Source organism: Thalassophryne amazonica, chromosome 7 (genome assembly GCF_902500255.1).
Source record: "Thalassophryne amazonica chromosome 7, fThaAma1.1, whole genome shotgun sequence".
NCBI lineage: Eukaryota > Metazoa > Chordata > Actinopteri > Batrachoidiformes > Batrachoididae > Thalassophryne > Thalassophryne amazonica.
Genome location: NC_047109.1, coordinates 9,237,054 through 9,257,590, shown reverse-complemented (window position 1 = coordinate 9,257,590; position 20,537 = coordinate 9,237,054). Strand labels below are relative to the sequence as shown.

At 41.1% G+C, this 20,537-nt stretch overlaps 1 protein-coding gene across 1 annotated transcript in view; it reads left to right on the top strand.

Moving 5' to 3' along the window:
- The window catches only part of LOC117513195 (xylose isomerase-like), a 41,929-nt gene that overhangs the window by 9,994 nt on the left and 11,398 nt on the right, over nt 1-20,537 (top strand). The window contains 6 exon segments of the mRNA XM_034173492.1: nt 3,305-3,417; nt 3,519-3,544; nt 6,857-6,994; nt 15,693-15,802; nt 15,891-15,986; nt 16,058-16,141. Of these exon segments, the coding sequence (XP_034029383.1) occupies nt 3,305-3,417; nt 3,519-3,544; nt 6,857-6,994; nt 15,693-15,802; nt 15,891-15,986; nt 16,058-16,141 (567 nt within the window).

Genomic DNA, 20,537 nt, shown 5'->3' with positions numbered 1-20,537 from the left:
GATCGTTACTCTGGATGGCATTTCCCTGATCTCTAGTAATACTGTGAGAAATCTTGGAGTTATTTTTGATCAGGATATGTCATTCAAAGCGCATATTAAACAAATATGTAGGACTGCCTTTTTGTATTTACGCAATATTTCTAAAATCAGAAAGGTCTTGTCTCAGAGTGATGCTGAAAAACTAATTCATGCATTTATTTCCTCTAGGCTGGACTATTGTAATTCATTATTATCAGGTTGTCCTAAAAGTTCCCTAAAAAGCCTTCAGTTGGTTCAGAATGCTGCAGCTAGAGTACTGACGGGGACTAGCAGGAGAGAGCATATCTCACCCGTGTTGGCCTCTCTTCATTGGCTTCCTGTTAATTCTAGAATAGAATTTAAAATTCTTCTTCTTACTTATAAGGTTTTGAATAATCAGGTCCCATCTTATCTTAGGGACCTCGTAGTACCATATTACCCCATTAGAGCGCTTCGCTCTCAGACTGCGGGCTTACTTGTGGTTCCTAGGGTTTGTAAGAGTAGAATGGGAGGCAGAGCCTTCAGCTTTCAGGCTCCTCTCCTGTGGAACCAGCTCCCAATTCAGATCAGGGAGACAGATACCCTCTCTACTTTTAAGATTAGGCTTAAAACTTTCCTTTTCGCTAAGGCTTATAGTTAGGGCTGGATCGGGTGACCCTGGACCATCCCTTGGTTATGTTGCTTTAGACGTAGACTGTGGGGGGTTCCCATGATGCACTGTTTCTTTCTTTTTTTTGCTCCGTATGCATCACTCTGCATTTAATCATTAGTGATCGATCTCTGCCCCCCTTCTCGGCATGTCTTTTTCCTGGTTCTTTCCCTCAGCCCCAACCAGTCTCAGCAGAAGACTGCCCCTCCCTGAGCCTGGTTCTGCTGGAGGTTTCTTCCTGTTAAAAGGGAGTTTTTCCTTCCCACTGTGGCCAAGTGCTTGCTCATAGGGGGTCGTTTTGACCGTTGGGGTTTTTCATGGTTATTGTATGGCCTTGCCTTGCAATATGGAGCGCCTTGGGGCAACTGTTTGTTGTGATTTGGCGCTATATAAGAAAAAAGTTGATTGATTGAGTTGATTGATGTTAAAATCGCCCACTATAATTATCTTATCTGAGCTAAGCACTAAGTCAGACAAAAGGTCTGAAAATTCACAGAGAAACTCACAGTAACGACCAGGTGGATGATAGATAATAACAAATAAAACTGGTTTTTGGGACTTCCAATTTGGATGGACAAGACTAAGAGTCAAGCTTTCAAAGGAATTAAAGCTCTGTCTGGGTTTTTGATTAATTAATAAGCTGGAATGGAAGATTGCTGCTAATCCTCCGCCTCAGCCCGTGCTACGAGCGTTCTGGCAGTTAGTGTGACTCGGGGGTGTTGACTCATTTAAACTAACATATTCATCCTGCTGTAACCAGGTTTCTGTAAGGCAGAATAAATCAATATGTTGATCAATTATTTTATCATTTACTAACAAGGACTTAGAAGAGAGAGACCTAATGTTTAATAGACCACATTTAACTGTTTTAGTCTGTGGTGCAGTTGAAGGTGCTATATTATTTTTTCTTTTTGAATTTTTATGCTTAAATAGATTTTTACTGGTTATTGGTGGTCTGGGAGCAGGCACCGTCTCTACGGGGATGGGGTAATGAGGGGATGGCAGGGGGACAGAAGCTGCAGAGAGGTGGGTAAGACTACAACTCAGCTTCCTGGTCCCAACCCTGGATAGTCACGGTTTGGAGGATTTAAGAAAATTGGCCAGATTTCTAGAAATGAGAGCTGCTCCATCCAAAGTGGGATGGATGCTTTCCCCAGAAGCTTTGCCAATTATCTATGAAGCCCACCTCATTTTTTGGACACCACTCAGACAGCCAGCAATTCAAGGAGAACATGCGGCTAAACATGTCACTCCCGGTCCGATTGGGGAGGGGCCCAGAGAAAACTACAGAGTCCGACATTGTTTTTGCAAAGTTACACACCGATTCAATGTTAATTTTTGTGACCTCCGATTGGCGTAACCGGGTGTCATTACTGCCGACGTGACTTACAATCTTACCAAATTTACGCTTAACCTTAGCCAGCAGTTTCAAATTTCCTTCAGTGTTGCCTGCTGTGCCCCCGGAAGACAATTGACTATGGTTGCTGGTGTCGCTAACTTCACATTTCTCAAAACAGAGTCGCCAATAACCAGAGTTTGATCCTCGGGGGGTGTGTCGCCGAGTGGGGAAAAACAGTTAGAAATGTGAACGGGTTGGCGGTGTACACAGGGCTTCTGTTTAGAACTACGCTTCCTCCTCACAGTCACCCAGTCGGCCTGCTTTCCCGGCTGCTCGGGATCTGCTGGAAGGGAACTAATGGCGGCTAAGCTACCTTGGTCCGCACCGACTACAGGGGCCTGGCTAGCTGTAGGATTTTCCAAGGTGCGGAGCCGGTCTCCAATTCGCCCAGCCTGGCCTCCAAAGCTACGAATAAGCTACACTTATTACAAGTACCATTACTGCTAAAGAGGCTGAGGAATAACTAAACATTTCACACCCAGAGCAGAAAAGTGCGGGAGAGACAGGAGAAGCCGCCATGCTAAATCGGCTAAGAGCTAGTAGCTGCGCTAAGCTAGCGGATTCCTAAAAACACACAAAGTGAATAATGTGTAAATAATTTAGAGGTGACTCAGCAGAGGGAGTGCCTTAGTTAAGGCACGTAAAGATTACACTGGGAAACAAATCGTTATCTAGTTATCTAGATCAATCTAACTGCGCAGATTAAACAGCTAACAGATACAGCAAAGCACCGCTGTGCTCCGGAACAGGAAGTGATACAATACCGCAGTGAGAGCCAACCACCAGTAGAGGCAATCAAGAGTAGTGCAGCAGTGTATTTGAGACATCAGTGCAAGTCTCAAATAATGAGTTTTGTAAATCAGGACTTGAATCAGACTTGAGTAGTACAAGTCTGTGAGGTAGCAACTGTTCAAAATGTCTTGCTGTGAGAATTTGAACAATAACAAATAAGACTTGTATTGATAGTCACATTATTAAAAAGACTTTAATTGCATTACATAATGTAAGCAAAAAAAGTTTAATATTTAAAGCAGCAGGTGTTACTGTAATCTCATCAATACACAGAGAAAAACGTCCCATACAGTACTAGAGTATGTCAGTATTTCCTGTCAGGTTTGGTGTAGAGATCCTTTGAAATGTGTTTTAAGAACTGTGGTGGTCTTTTGGTGGCAGGATGTTTGTTACAGATTTTCCCACCCGCTTGTTCATTCTCTTGTGTTGATTGTTACCGTTTTGAGGCGCTGATCCGTTTGGGTTTCCGACTCTCCACCGATCCTGGAATGAAGGAACTCCAATGGAATCGGCCAAGAAGAGGCTCCACGCTGCGTTTGAGTTTTTCACTAATCTTGGTGTGAGACAATTCAACTGAAGCTTCTTTAATATCACGTTTATGTCGTTAATCGTTGTATGTTATGCAGATTTTATGTATGACCTTTTTTTGTTTTCTCACAGGTGAAATATTACACTTTTCATGACAGGTAAGATAAATATAAAATTCTGATTATTTTCTCAAAACGTTGCAGCTGAAAGCAAATTTGTTATTTAGACAAAAATACATCAAATGGTGAAACATTAGAATTGTTTGCATGCTAATAATTACCTCCGCCAAGGAGGTTATGTTTTCTGTCGCTTTGGTTGATTGGTTGGTTTGTTAGCAGGATTGCTCAAAAAATTCTCAATGGATTTCAATGAAATTTTTACCAGGGGTGTATCTTGGCCTAACTTAGAAGTCATTAAAGTTAATGATCTGGAACACGATTCGGATCCAGTAATTTTTTTAAGGATTCTTTATCATTGCAGGATAGGGCCAATGTCAACATTTTTACATCTAACTTCATGAAGACGGGTCACAAAGGCTGAACAAAAATTAAGTTACGACACAACAATAATTTAGAATTTGTTTCTTGTTTAAATAAACTTATTAGAAAATAAAAAAAACTTGTGTAGTTCATGCAGTTTCTCTTTATAAACACATTTGCTGAAGATCTAAGGGTTTAACCCTCTGGGGCAGAAGCCGTTGTATACGACGGCTGAGACCAAGCTTTACTAAATTATAAATAACTTTTTAATGATATGAGATATAAACTTGCTTTTTTTGCTGAAAAGTTAACTCCGCGGACTTTCGAGCCACCTTCCACCATCTTTGTACTCCTCATAGAAGCTGTGTGATGACGTGAGCAATGTGAGTGTCCAATCGGAATTGGTTCACCGTCACATGGTTTTCCAAAATCCAATCGTAGGGCAGATTCACCTCATGTGACACACCAAAGATTGTTTTTAGGAGTGATGTGTTACTAGTTGGCCTGTTTGAATAGCCATTATGCATAGCGAAAGTGAAAGTGAACAGAGAGCCTCTCATACAATCTCACGTGCTCAAACAAAGAGTGTGTGAGTATCAGGATTGCTCGACTAGTTTTCCTGTGAATGTTACTGGATAAGCCTGTGGCAAGCTCTCTCGCTCCGGCGTAAAGCACTGTTTACCTTATCAATGGAGCGAGGGGGAGGGGCCGCTTCTCAAACTGTGAATGGGCCTCAAAGTGTGAATGTTGCTTTCAGAGCAGGAGAGAAAAAACACACAGTGAACTTAGAAGTAGAAGTTTGTGATGTGACCTTTGTGTAATAGCAAACAGAAATTGCTTTGAGATGAAGACAAACAAAACACATAGACCGTTTTGTATATATTGTTCAAAATGTGCATTTGTGTTTATTGTTTGAGTCTTTGTTGTACAGTCTTTCACACAAGAGCTCAAATTACCTTTATAAAGTGTCAAAACAGTTGTTTATTATAGTATGCTGTGTGTTTTGAATAAATGTGTGGAAAATTATTTTCAGCTTTACTTTTTCCTTTCTTATTTCTGATTGTAAACCTGTATTACACTTATAAAACACAACTATAGCATATATATTTTGAAAGTACAGGTTGTCCTGAAAAAAGAGACAAAACTTGATTGTGGGATGCAGGGAGAGCTGTTAACAGCAGTAATAAAACATTTATGCCAGGCAAGTGAACTGTCCAAAAAATGCCCTCGGACCCCACAGGGTTAACCACTGAATCTGAAACATGACGTAAATGCATGAAATGACGTGGAATAAGTCTCTTTGCCAATGGGTAATCTGTGTGACGTCAGTGATTCTATGGCCTTGGCAGAGGTTTGCGCTCTCCGAGTGCTTCTAGTTAATGTTAAAATAAAACTAAATGAAGTTAAAAGCATCTGGTCAGGCTTTTCTTTGGCTATTTTTTCAGTTTTTATTGTTTTATTGTGACTGCTGCTCTTGAAAGGAGCAACAATAATAAACTTACTTATTTACACCCCTGTCACACCTTGACAATATAGCCAGCGTGTGCTGACCGTATTAAAATGCTGGCATATGTCTAATAAGTTATGGGTAAGTTTTGTATAAGTTAAGATCGCATTGAAGCACGCACGCTGATTTACGTCGTAATACAGCAAGTACCTCGAAAAAGTTTTGGCATGCACAATATTTTCGACGTATGCCAGTGTATGTCTCATATGTCTCACACATGTGGGACGCAAGTTGTAGGTAAGTTAGCTGACACACGTTTCTTGTAAGTCAAAATACATCCCTTAATACTGTCCATTGATTGGCTGAAAGCTGCAGTCGTCATGCAAACAGACTGTTTCAAATATTTAAAAATATAAATTCTTAATTAATCTTATCTGTTACATCATTTCAGTTGGATTCATCATCACAGCCTGAAGAAAATACAGTTCCTTGTCATGGCTGAAGAAACGTAACGTTTTAAAAGAAGTCCCTCTGTGGTTTTTCTGCTCCCGGTGCGTTTCTGAGCCTGAACCATGCAGGGGGGCTGATCAGATGGAGGCGATGGAAAATAAATCCCATGAGCCACCAAGACAAAAATAAAATAAAATAATGTTAATTGACTCTGTTTTGCCTCCGTGTGGAGGCGGCAAAGCTATGCAGCAGCGTACGCGCGCTCAATGATGTGCTTATCAGTATTTCCACCTCCCAAATAAAAGGGTTCTGCTGGCGGTAGAAACGCAAACAAGCCAGACTTAACCGTTCCGACCTGCACTATACCGTGCATTATTATCATTTAATGAGGCGTTGCGGGGCCAGTAGCATAGATCTACAGTTACGCTACCTGTCTATACCTGCCCGCAGTAACGGGTGGGTATCCCAATACAGGCCCGCTGTGCATAAACTGATGACGCCATAGTGCGCGCAGCCCAAGAACTGTCCGCAGATGAAAAGATGAAAAGGCAAGAAGTGTGTGTTGGTCCCAATATGGATATTACAGATGATTTTCTCATGGATAGTCTGACAATGAACAGCAGCCAAAGCAGCAAGCTTGATGAGGACGCCCTGGCGAATTTGGAGAGCAGCGCGGTACCAGCCAACACGACAAAAGTTAAAGTGAGCCAACTTTTTATGTACGCGTTTGCTGGGTGTCGTGCGTTTTAAAATGACAATGAATATTGTTAATGTGATTCCACGTGTTGTGTATCTCAGTAAGTGACAATAATGCAAATAACATGCTGTTGTATACATTTTCAGAGTCCCTGCGTCCATGCCCAGTTGCCCAAAATGACCACTTTGGGAGACTAGGCATGGATGACAGGCCTCTGAAAATGCATACCGCAATCCAAAAGCATGTTTTTGTAGTATTAGTACCGACCTGGACTTCTTAGTGGAAACAGGGCTGTTGGCATACGCTGGCTAAATCATCAAGGTGTGACAGGGCCCTTAGATGTTTGTAGACTGTCTGTCTGTAGTTTTATGGTGCTGTCTGTTGTTGTTTCCTGCAGGGATTTGGCTCCTGAGGGCTCAACCCTGAACGAGTCCAATAAGAATCTGGATTAAATCACAGACCTGGCTCTGCAGCTACAAAACCAGACTGGGGTGAAGGTGCTGTGGGTCACCTGTAACCTGTTTGCCCACCCGAGGTCAGTATTTAAGTTGGATTTTTAGAAAGCATGTGTCCAATCCGTGTTAATGTTCATTGAGGCTTCATGTAAAGTGAAAGTTGAATGTTTGGTAGTTTAATTATATTCAGATCCACAAATTGTTTCCCTCCCTGCTTTAAGATGGAAAAATTGTGTGTTTTTCACATTTATTTATCTATTTATTTATTGGTAATTTGGTGGAGGCCAAAGAGGAGGTTTTTGGGCGTGTTGAGCGAGGACATGCAGTTGTTTGATGTGAGAGAGCAAAATGTAGAGTACAGGGTGAGATAGAGATGGATGGTCTACTGTGGCACCCCCTAATGGGAGCAAACAAAAGTAAAAGTAGTCTAAAAATATTGAGCAGTTTTTCTTTCAAGTTGGTGGAGTGGCCAAAGAAGAACCCATTAGGGCCCCTATCACACCTTGACGATTTGGCCATCGTATGTTGACAGCCCGTTTCCACCGAACAGTTCGGGTACTGCACGGGAAGGATACGGGTTGGAACGGTGAAGTCTGGCTTAGTTTGTGTTTTCCCACAGAACCCTTTTGTTTGGCAGGTGGCGCATGTAAATATTGACGAGCACGACTTCAAGCACGTGTATGCTGTTGCGCGGCATCTCTCCTCCACATGGAGGCCAAACAGAGTAATTTAACATTTTTTAAAATTTAACTTAAATTTATTTTAGTCTTGGTGGATCATGGGATTTGTTTTCATCACATGCAGACTGCTGAAAAATCAGCTGATGCCTGTGATAAGCGCTGATGTGAACGAATGAGGTGCTGTGACTCTTTCAACTTTTAAAATAAATGAATTGTTTTGTGGAGCAAAGTGCCAGCGTTCTCTGGTTCAGCTTGAGAAATGCACTGCGAGCAGACAAACACTGAGGTACTTCTTTTAAAATGCTACGTTTCTTCAGCCACAACAAGAAACTAAAGTATTTTCAGATGTTATTTTCCAAAATCAGGACACTTTATGTGGATAAGTTTTCGTCAGGCTGTGATGATGAATCTGACTCAAACAAGGTAACAGGTCAGATTAAGACATTATATTTACTCTGTGTGTGAACATTTTTAATATTTGAAACAGTCTGAACTGTTCGCATGAGGACTGCAGCTTTTAGTTGTTCATCCAATCAATGGATGTATTTTGACTTATGAATAACTTGTGTGTCAACAATCACATAACATACCTACAACTTGTGCATGCCCAAAGTTTTTCAAGGTACAAGCCATATTATGACGTGCTTCAACGTGCTCTTAACTTATACAAAACCTGTAACTTATTGGATGTTTTTGGATGTTCTGGTGGTTGGCTCTCACTGCGGTATTGTATCACTTCCTGTTTCGGAGCACAGCGGTGTTTTGCTGTATCTGTTAGCTGTTTAATCTGCGCAGTTAGATTGATCTAGATAACTAGATAACGATTTGTTTCACAGTGTAATCTTCACGTGCCTTAACTAAAGCACTCCCTCTGCTGAATCACCTCTAAATTATTTACACATTCACTTCGTGTGTTTTTAGGAATCCGCTAGCTTAGCGCAGCTACTAGCTCTTAGCCAGTTTAGCATGGCGGTTTCTCCTGTCTCTCCCGCACTTTTCTGCTCTGGGTGTGAAATGTTTAGTTATTCCTCGGCCTCCTTTAGCAGTAATGGTACTTGTAATAAGTGTAGCTTTGGAGGCCAGGCTGGGCGAATTGGAGACTCGGCTCCGCACCTTGGAAAATCCTACAGCTAGCCAGGCCCCTGTAGTCGGTGCAGACCAATGAAGCTTAGCTGCCGTTAGTTCCCCTCCGGCAGATCCCAGAAAAGCAGGCCGACTGGGTGACTGTGAGGAGGAAGCGTAGCCCTAAACAGAAGCCCTGTGTACACTGCCAACCCGTTCACATTTCTGTTTTTCCCCACTTGACACACCCGCCGAGGATCAAACTCTGGTTATTGGCGACTCTGTTTTGAGAAATGTGAAGTTAGCAACACCAGCAACCATAGTCAGTTGTCTTCCGGGGGCCAGAGCAGGCGACATTGAAGGAAATTTGAAACTGCTGGCTAAGGCTAAGCGTAAATTTGGTAAGATTGTAATTCACGTCGGCAGTAATGACACCCGGTTACGCCAATCGGAGGTCACTAAAATTAACATTGAATCGGTGTGTAACTTTGCAAAAACAATGTCGGACTCTGTAGTTTTCTCTGGGCCCCTCCTCAATCGGACCGGGAGTGACATGTTTAGCCGCATGTTCTCCTTGAATTGCTGGCTGTCTGAGTGGTGTCCAAAAAATGAGGTGGGCTTCATAGATAATTGGCAAAGCTTCTGGGGAAAACCTGGTCTTGTTAGGAGAGACGGCATCCATCCCACTTTAGATGGAGCAGCTCTCATTTCTAGAAATCTGGCCAATTTTCTTAAATCCTCCAAACCGTGACTATCCAGGGTTGGGACCAGGAAGCTGAGTTGTAGTCTTACACACCTCTCTGCAGCTTCTCTCCCCCTGCCATCCCCTCATTACCCCATCCCTGTAGAGACGGTGCCTGCTCCCAGACCACCAATAACCAGTAAAAATCTATTTATGCATAAAAATTCAAAAAGAAAAAATAATATAGCACCTTCAACTGCACCACAGACTAAAACAGTTAAATGTGGTCTATAAAACATTAGATCTCTCTCTTCTAAGTCCCTGTTAGTAAATGATATAATAATTGATCAACATATTGATTTATTCTGCCTTACAGAAACCTGGTTACAGCAGGATGAATATGTTAGTTTAAATGAGTCAACACCCCCGAGTCACACTAACTGCCAGAATGCTCGTAGCACGGGCTGAGGCGGAGGATTAGCAGCAATCTTCCATTCCAGCTTATTAATTAATCAAAAACCCAGACAGAGCTTTAATTCATTTGAAAGCTTGACTCTTAGTCTTGTCCATCCAAATTGGAAGTCCCAAAAACCAGTTTTATTTATTATCTATCGTCCACCTGGTCGTTACTGTGAGTTTCTCTGTGAATTTTCAGACCTTTTGTCTGACTTAGTGCTTGGCTCAGATAAGATAATTATAGTGGGCGATTTTAACATCCACACAGATGCTGAGAATGACAGCCTCAACACTGCATTTAATCTATTATTAGACTCAATTGGCTTTGCTCAAAATGTAAATGAGTCCACCCACCACTTTAATCATATCTTAGATCCTGTTCTGACTTATGGTATGGAAATTGAAGACTTAACAGTATTCCCTGAAAACTCCCTTCTGTCTGATCATTTCTTAATAACATTTACATTTACTCTGATGGACTACCCAGCAGTGGGGAATAAGTTTCATTACACTCTCTGAAAAAGAGAGCTTTAAATCAGAAGTGCCTGACTCCGTGGTATAACTCACAAACTCGCAGCTTAAAGCAGATAACCCGTAAGTTGGAGAGGAAATGGCGTCTCACTAATTTAGAAGATCTTCACTTAGCCTGGAAAAAGAGTCTGTTGCTCTATAAAAAAGCTCTCTGTAAAGCTAGGACATCTTACTACTCATCACTAATTGAAGAAAATAAGAACAACCCCAGGTTTCTTTTCAGCACTGTAGCCAGGCTGACAAAGAGTCAGAGCTCTATTGAGCCGAGTATTCCTTTAACTTTAACTAGTAATGACTTCATGACTTTCTTTGCTAATAAAATTTTAACTATTAGAGAAAAAAATTACTCATAACCATCCCAAAGACGTATCGTTATCTTTGGCTGCTTTCAGTGATGCCGGTATTTGGTTAGACTCTTTCTCTCAGATTGTTCTGTCTGAGTTATTTTCATTAGTTACTTCATCCAAACCATCAACATGTCTATTAGACCCCATTCCTACCAGGCTGCTCAAGGAAGCCCTACCATTATTTAATGCTTCGATCTTAAATATGATCAGTCTATCTTTATTAGTTGGCTATGTACCACAGGCTTTTAAGGTGGCAGTAATTAAACCATTACTTAAAAAGCCATCACTTGACCCAGCTATCTTAGCTAATTATAGGCCAATCTCCAACCTTCCTTTTCTCTCAAAAATTCTTGAAAGGGTAGTTGTAAAACAGCTAACTGATCATCTGCAGAGGAATGGTCTATTTGAAGAGTTTCAGTCAGGTTTTAGAATTCATCATAGTACAGAAACAGCATTAGTGAAGGTTACAAATGATCTTCTTATGGCCTCAGACAGTGGACTCATCTCTGTGCTTGTTCTGTTAGACCTCAGTGCTGCTTTTGATACTGTTGACCATAAAATTTTATTACAGAGATTAGAGCATGCCATAGGTATTAAAGGCACTGCACTGCGGTGGTTTGAATCATATTTATCTAATAGATTACAATTTGTTCATGTAAATGGGGAATCTTCTTCACAGACTAAGGTTAATTATGGAGTTCCACAAGGTTCTGTGCTAGGACCAATTTTATTCACTTTATACATGCTTCCCTTAGGCAGTATTATTAGACGGCATTGCTTAAATTTTCATTATTACGCAGATGATACCCAGCTTTATCTATCCATGAAGCCAGAGGACACACACCAATTAGCTAAACTGCAGGATTGTCTTACAGACATAAAGACATGGATGACCTCTAATTTCCTGCTTTTAAACTCAGATAAAACTGAAGTTATTGTACTTGGCCCCACAAATCGTAGAAACATGATGTCTAACCAGATCCTTACTCTGGATGGCATTACCCTGACCTCTAGTAATACTGTGAGAAATCTTGGAGTCATTTTTGATCAGGATATGTCATTCAAAGCGCATATTAAACAAATATGTAGGACTGCTTTTTTGCATTTACGCAATATCTCTAAAATCAGAAAGGTCTTGTCTCAGAGTGATGCTGAAAAACTAATTCATGCATTTATTTCCTCTAGGCTGGACTATTGTAATTCATTATTATCAGGTTGTCCTAAAAGTTCCCTGAAAAGCCTTCAGTTAATTCAAAATGCTGCAGCTAGAGTACTAACGGGGACTAGAAGGAGAGAGCATATCTCTCCCATATTGGCCTCTCTTCATTGGCTTCCTGTTAATTCTAGAATAGAATTTAAAATTCTTCTTCTTACTTATAAGGTTTTGAATAATCAGGTCCCATCTTATCTTAGGGACCTCATAGTACCATATCACCCCAATAGAGCGCTTCGCTCTCAGACTGCAGGCTTACTTGTATTTCCTAGGGTTTGTAAGAGTAGAATGGGAGGCAGAGCCTTCAGCTTTCAGGCTCCTCTCCTGTGGAACCAGCTCCCAATTCGGATCAGGGAGACAGACACCCTCTCTACTTTTAAGATTAGGCTTAAAACTTTCCTTTTTGCTAAAGCTTATAGTTAGGGCTGGATCAGGTGACCCTGAACCATTCCTTAGTTATGCTGCTATAGACTTAGACTGCTGGGGGGTTCCCATGATGCACTGAGTGTTTCTTTCTCTTTTTGCTCTGTATGCACCACTCTGCATTTAATGATTAGTGATTGATCTCTGCTCCCCTCCACAGCATGTCTTTTTCCTGGTTCTCTCCCTCAGCCCCAACCAGTCCCAGCAGAAGACTGCCCCTCCCTGAGCCTGGTTCTGCTGGAGGTTTCTTCCTGTTAAAAGGGAGTTTTTCCTTCCCACTGTCGCCAAGTGCTTGCTCACAGGGGTCATTTTGACCGTTGGGGTTTTTACGTAATTATTGTATGGCCTTGCCTTACAATATAAAGCGCCTTGGGGCAACTGTTTATTGTGATTTGGCGCTATATAAATAAAATTGATTTGATTTGAACTGTTTTTGTTGTGTGGGCCGCCAGAAGAGGAGGTACTGCTGGCCCACCACAACCAGATGGCACCCTGCTTAGAGTGCGCCTTCAAGCACGAGAGGGCGTCGGAGCAACGGAGAGTGACAGCTGTCATTCATCATCTGCACCAGCTGTCACTCATTTTCCACATCACCATAAAAGCCGGACTACAACTCCACCTCCCCGCCGAGAATTCAGCAACCAAGAGGTAATCTTCTCTGTGGTAAATTTCTCTGCTAACTTAAGTCTTCCTTGCAGCTGCTTGCCCTGTGGTGTCCTTATCGGAGCTGGAGTAAGGGCGTGACCGCAACGACTTCGCATCATGCTCCGTAGCAGATAAGTGGTTACACAGGAGCTGCACGAGTGTGTGATTGGAGGTGGAGGTGCTCCCTCCTTGGAGAACATTGACTGTGAGTGGACTACTGAGTGTGCGGATTCACACTCACCTGGATTTTCTCTGTTCTCTGCCAGCAGTACCAGGGTCGACAGCCGAAGGCAGAGGCCACCTGGGGACTCGGGACTTGGCGGCTCCGGTGTTCTTCAGGCCCGCTGGTGGTGGAAGCTGTGTGGGAATCAGCTCTTCTCTCGCCAGAGGTCTTCTATCTTCGAGCCTGCCCACACGTCACCTGGTGCAGGGGCGTAGGTTTGGTCTCAGCTTTGGTAGGGACAATACCACCACCACCACCCCCCGGCCCCCCTGCTCACCACCATCACCCCCTAACCCACTCATACCATTAGATGCACAAGTACAGCATAATACATAACATATGACGACATAATGCTGAATAATTTAACACTTTATTTACAATATTAAGTGTGTAGGCAAACAAACAAATAGCTTAAATAACAAAATTGCACCCAAAATCACGAATCTATTCTATAGGCCTACACCTGAGAGAACAAGACAACAAAAAAAAAATACTTGTGGAGCTAACAAAAAAAAAAAAAAAAGTTTTTGCAAACAAGATGTATAATCTATTCTCTTCATCAATAATGCAGTTGTAGGTATCTGGCAACCTAATTTGCCCAAAAAAAAAAAAAAGGGATTTCCAATGATATATATGGTGTATTACGGTAAACGTAAGCCTGTGATGTCATAACGCAGAGGAAAAACACAGAAGTTTCACACTAGTGCGCTGATGATTCTCATTACCGTAAGTTCTCATGTAAGCCCTCACTCTGAAAAATTTCAACACTGACAGCAAGCCATGAACCCGTGCTTTCCAACAGTATGCTATATGTTGCATATATTACGGTAAAGTGCGTTCGGGGAAAAGTATGAAAAAGAGCGCAAAAGTGACAGAAAAGTACATAGACAGACAGCAAACATAAATGTAGTATTTTTTGAGGAAAAGGCAGGGTATTGGTGTCATTTGTGAAGGTGTGTGCAGTTTATTTTAAGTGTGGCGCACAGCATTGTTCGCAACCCCTCCCCCCCGCCCTTCTTGTTTTTCTGCACCGGAGCAGTGTTGCCAGATATGAAATATGAAACTATCGTACCAAAACCTCAAAATTATCGTATTTTGGGAGAAATTATCGTACACAAACAAAACGCATACAACGTAGCTATTTTAGCATTTTTTTTAATTTACAAAGAATTTTATGTCACATTTTTAAAGAGTAATTATAGTAATGGGGAAACTGGCACAAAAAGAACGCAAATGCACAAGCAAGACTGTGAAGTAACACAAACGTGTTAATTACCAGACTAGAAAGAGTCGAATTCAACCTCGAGGTGGCTGTCGTCATCCGATGCCATGGCCACTTGTGCAGATTTTGTTGAACACAGAAAAAATGTTGACACCTCCATAAGGAACTTGAACTTTTTTTTTATTTTTCTTGTATATCTCTTTGCTCTTGTGTTTTGTTCGTTTGTTATTGCATTTGTTGAAATACAGTTTCGAAAAAAAAAAAAAGATGTTGGTTGGGGAATCTTCCTGTCCTGTCCTGCAGAGATTGGATGGGAACTCATTACTTTGTATGAGAGGGGGCGGGCTTTCAAATGACTGTCCCGGCAGCCCAAAGCCAGCAGCAGCCCTGTGTGTGGTGTGTCTTTGATGCCGCCTGAGTGCAACGCCTGCAAAATGATTCTTGGGTGTCAGAGAGAGATGCGTGTTTGGGCAACCAACTGAAATTATCGTACATATTGGGTTTTTTCCCATTATAGATCGTACATCGTACAGATGGCAAAACTATCGTACAAATACGATAATTATCGTACATCTGGCAACACTGCACCGGAGCCACCCATCCTCTGCGCTCCGGGACCTCCCACTTTACAATATAAGCACTGCCTGCCACGAGATGCGCTTTGTTTACGTCCATGTGAGAAGAACGTGAGCCAATGAAATTGCAACATGGGTAACCCTGTCATTCTGGCACGTCGAAAACACAAAACGTGACGACTAAAATTATAGTATCGAGTTCGCAAAAAAATAGTGAATGATTTTGTTATATAAACAAAAATGCTAAATATTGGTAGGGACTATTTTGCCATCCCAAAATATTGGTTGTGACTTCTCCCTATGGTCCATATGCAAACCTACGCCCCTGACCTGGTGTATCATTGGCAATCCATATCTCTGTCTATATTACGTTGTGTGTTTCCACAACATTAAATTGTTACTGGTTGGCTTATCCATTGTCCGTTCCTTAGCGCCCCCTGTTGTGGGTCCGTGTCACGACACCTTCCCAACAGTTTTTCTCGAAATATAGTGTGACTGGCTGTGTGCTGTGGAAGAGCCCATTAAATTTTGGAGTGTACTCAATAATTCACCCCCCTCCCCTCCTGCACACACACTTTCTTTAATATTGAGGTACAATGATTTTTTTTTTTTTTTTTTTTTACATTTTCCTGTATTTCTGACTGTGTCAATAAAAATCTATACTGATGTGCAATAACTAATAAATTTGGAGGTACGCTCTCATGATTTTCATCTAACAGGTACATGAACGGTGCAGCCACAAATCCTGACTGTCATGTTCTGGCCTATGCTGGTGCTCAGGTCAAGAAAGGGCTAGATATCGCCAAAAAACTGGGTGCAGAAAATTTTGGTAAGCTATGATCATGTCACGAAAAAATAACAAGCTAGAAAAACAGTTTTTCTACTGCATTATATCTGTGTATTTGTTGTCTTCTCAGTGTTTTGGGGTGGAAGGGAGGGATTCCATTCCATCCATAACACTAATGTAGCGGCTGAACTGAAGCACATGGCCACCTTCTTCAAAATGGCTGTCAGTAAGTGCGGATGTGATCATGTGATCAGATGGGTCTGCTTCACTCATTTAATTCTATATATTTGTCACCAGAGTACAAAGAGGAGATCGGGTTGAAGTGTCAGTTCCTCATCGAGCCAAAGCCGTAGGAGCCCTGCAAACACCAATATGACTACGGTACAACTTCCTAAATTTAAACAAAAAATAAACGTTTCTGTTCCGGAACATTAAAAAATACGAGTGTGTTGCCCGTGGGGATCCGCGGGCTCTAGATTGGTATTGTGTTTATAAAATAGGTAGCTGACATTTTTTAAGGGTGTTAATAAATTATGCAAAGTTTCTATAATGAGTTGAAATGGTGTGTGAGTCCACAATGTTTTTAGAACCTTAGACCAAGAACTCAAATTACGTAATTTTGCAATGTTAATTTAGTGTCGTAATGTATTTATGAATTGTTTAGGTTCTTGTTATCATATAAACACTATTATTATTGTCAGTATTATTATTTTATTTTATGAGTTCTGTTTTGCCATTTGATTTTTAAATGGACCACAATACATTTTTATTATGTAATTGAACTTACAAAATAAAATCAGGCAGGCATGCACACTTTTAATATAAAGATGATTTACCACCCCCAATGCAATGGGGTGTGAGTCCAGAATGTAATTATCAATGTCCATTGTTCAGTGTTGTTAGCTAATATCCATAGTTTCTCCAAAAATATTAGTTCTATCAACAACCCAAAATACATAAGCATACCAAACGGCAAATGTCACCTCTCCCCAGTTTCTTTGTGATCAAAGTTACACACATGGACGCATGCACAGCTTTCTGTCTTTTCTGTTTTCTGCCGCAAGCAGGTGCTTTTATTTTTACACAAACGGAGACGGTGGTGGAAGACATCAAATACTCTACACTTCTCACTCATGGTAATGGCAGCATGACACTTGACTAAACCAACTGAACTACAAAAACACAATCAATAACACTAACAACACTGTTAAGCCGCGTTCACACCAGACGCCACACGATGCCACAAATTCACGTCCCTTACCTGGCGATCGATGCGCCACCATCACCCGGTGTGTCGCTCTGTTTGAGCCGCGTTCACACTGGATGCCACGTGACACTATAAATTGAAAATTGATCATTTGCTGCAGGAGCTGCATCTGGATGACAGCCGCTTTCAGCGATACTTCCGCCTCTCCAGGACCCAGTTTGAGGACCTCCTGTACCGTTCGCGCGCACACATGTGAACAAAGAAAAAAACTGGCTGCTGCTGCAGTTCCTTGCTCTCCCCTCCAACTCTGTCATAATTGTGTTATAAACCAGTCACCAATTGTTTTATTATACATCTGTGTAGTTAATAAAATTATCTTCATGGACAATTCGTTCGCGCACGCACATGTGAACAAAGAAGGAAAAAAAAATGGCTGCTGCTGCAGTTTATCGCTCTCCCCTCAAACTCTGTCATAATTGTGTGAAATAAAGGACAAAAGGATGTAGGACTGCTTTTTTTGCATTTGCGCAATATCTCTAAAATTAGGTCTTGTCTCAGAGTGATGTTGAAAAACTAATTCATGCATTTATTTCCTCTAGGCTGGACTATTGTAATTTATTATTATCCGGTTGTCCTAAAAGTTCCCTGAAAAGCCTTCAGTTAATTCAAAATGCTGCAGCTAGAGTACTGACGGGGACTAGAAGGAGAGAGCATATTTCACCCATATTGGCCTCTCTTCATTGGCTTCCTGTTAATTATAGAATAGAATTTAAAATTCTTCTTCTTACTTATAAGGTTTTGAATAATCAGGTGATTGATTTGATTTGCTCACAGGCTGTTTGCCAGAGACAGGACATCTCCACATCAAGTATAAACTCCAGACATCTCCACGTCACTACATATCCAGTCCCTGATTGGTCATCGCGGTGCGACAAGACGAAAAAGTTCAGATTTTTCAACTTGGGGAAGAGGGCGATGCTCATTGCAACGCAATATCGCACTATAAATGTGCCAATCGCTCAAAATCACTTTATTCACATTGCTTTATTCACGTCCATCGCATCGCATTGAGTGGGTCATTGCAACGCAATATCACACCATAAACGCGCCAATCGCTCAGAATCGCTTTTTCGCATCCATTGTGTGGCTTGGACTTTTGTGGCGCCACAAAGCGCCCTTCCATAGGGATTACATGGCAACCTCTCGCCGCCGTCGCTCGCGTGGTGTTCGGTGTGAATGCAGCATTAAACTCACATGAACCACAATAACATTTAAAACCCCAAACTTCCATCATGCATTGCAGCACAGTGTCCATTGTTCCCTGTTGTTAGCTAATATTGTAAATTTCTCCAAAAATATTAGTCCAGTCAACTTTCCATTTTTGCATCATGCATCCTTGCCCAGTGGTGGGCTAATTATCAAAGCTAATGTTTTCATTATCGGATTAGCTTTTCAGATAACTTTGAAAACCATCATCGGATCAATTATCCTCTGATTAATTTTGGTCCGGTAATTTTTAGACCGCTGACATATTATTGCAAGCTTAGTATATAAAGCTTAATTCTATCCTGTACAGACATAGGAGAGCTGGTTTCAGAAGAAACCGTGCTATCCTCTACAATTGGAACAGAGCTGGTCACAGAAGAGAACCAAAATGAGAACCAAAAAAAATATAATTTCTCTTGACACCCTACTAACTAGCCGGTAATATTGCCCAAGTCATCCAGAGGCATACCATTTTAACTTATGGTTAAAATTTTAACCAAAGTAATTTTGGACAAGTTATTTAAATTAACATCACATCTGAAGTTTTATGAAGTGAAAATATCAGCTATGTTTTAGTTTTAAAGTATTGCACTAATTTTAACAGTTTTAGTGTGGACATGGTGTGTGCGCAGTGCATTCTGGGTAACGTAAAAGTTCACGACAGGAGAAATGCATTTGAGACGCTCTGATCAGGCTCCACACGGACAACAGCATTAAACTCTTTGTATATTGTGCCTAAAACTCTCGGAAATATATTATCTGGGTTTATAGACGTTGTTGTGTTAGTTTTGTGTAAAAATGCCAGAAGAAGCTCAGGTTGCTTCTCCATTATTTTCAAATGGAATCACTGTCAGCTGCAATCACTTCCTGTTTGCTCTATAATGCCCTGGTTATTGTCCTTTACAACACTGTTTGTTGTCTTTGTTTCACAGTAATATATATAAGATGTCTGAAATTCAGTTTGTGTTTATTAAATTCACGCAGATTAAACGTAGCAGACACGGAGGGATTATTTATTTGGAATATTTGTTTTGGCAAGTTTTCAGGGTCTCTACTGCCATCTACTGGCTAGTAGTGTTCATGGTAGGCTTATGGGTTAGGGTCTGAGTGTCTGGGTGCCAGTAGATGGCAGTGTTCTATGCATTTTGACCCCGGTTATATCAGATATATATATATATTTTGACTTTTGCAAATGGCTTTTTTTTACATATGAAAAAAATGGCATATTTTACAAAAGCACATTTATATGTAAACCAACACACACGTCACATTAACGTGTTTGTTTTTACATAGAATGAATGAGTCAACCAATCAGTGTTGGCGGAGGCTCATTTTACCCATAATCCCTTTGGCATCTGAGTGTGTTTCTTACAAAACTTTAGAATTAGTGCATTATTTAAAATGAAAAGATATGTGTTGTAACTTTGTACAAATGACAGGATTGTCATTAATGTAGTTATTCTATCCAGAATTATTTGATTTATAAATCAAAACCATAAGTCAAAACTGCTTTATTTTCCAAGACCTCTGCCTCACGACGGACCCGCTGTATGTGTTTAAGGAATGACTTTTTTTGACAACCTGGTGGTCAGGCTCCTTTTGCTGTAGTCGAGTAATACGTAGTAAACAGGAGCTTCCAGCAGGTGGCACAGCGCACAAAAACAGAAGTGGTGATTCATTGTTTGGGTTTGTGATCGTGGTGTTAAAACTCAATTTTGAAAGCTATCAGTTAGCTGTAGCTTCCGATAAATTTTGGGGTGGTTTATCGGTTTACCTGTATAAAACACAACTTTTCATTTAGCTGATTAGCTGTTATCGAAGCTAACTTTTTGGTTAGCTGTGCCCACCATTGTCATTGACCCAAAATACATAAGTATACCAGACGGCAAATTTCTGCTCACCCCAGTTTGTCTGTGATCGAAGTTACACACACACACTCAGCTTTTTGTCTTTTCTGCATTCTGCCGCCAGCAGGTGCTTTTATTTTTACACACCCACAGAGACGGGGGTGGAAGTCATCACGCACTACAGTTTTCACTCATGGTAACGGCAACATGACACTTAACTAAATTGACTAAACCAATTGAATTACAAAAACACAATAAATCAATAACATTAACTACACTGTTAATTTAACATGAACCACAATAACAACATTTAAAACCAAAAACTCCAAACTTCCATGATGCATTGCAGCACATTTTTCACTGCTTAGTCCTGTCAACTTTCCGTTTTTGCAGCATTCATCCTTCACCCAAAATACATAAGCATACCAAATGCAGAGTAAATAAGCATACCAAACTG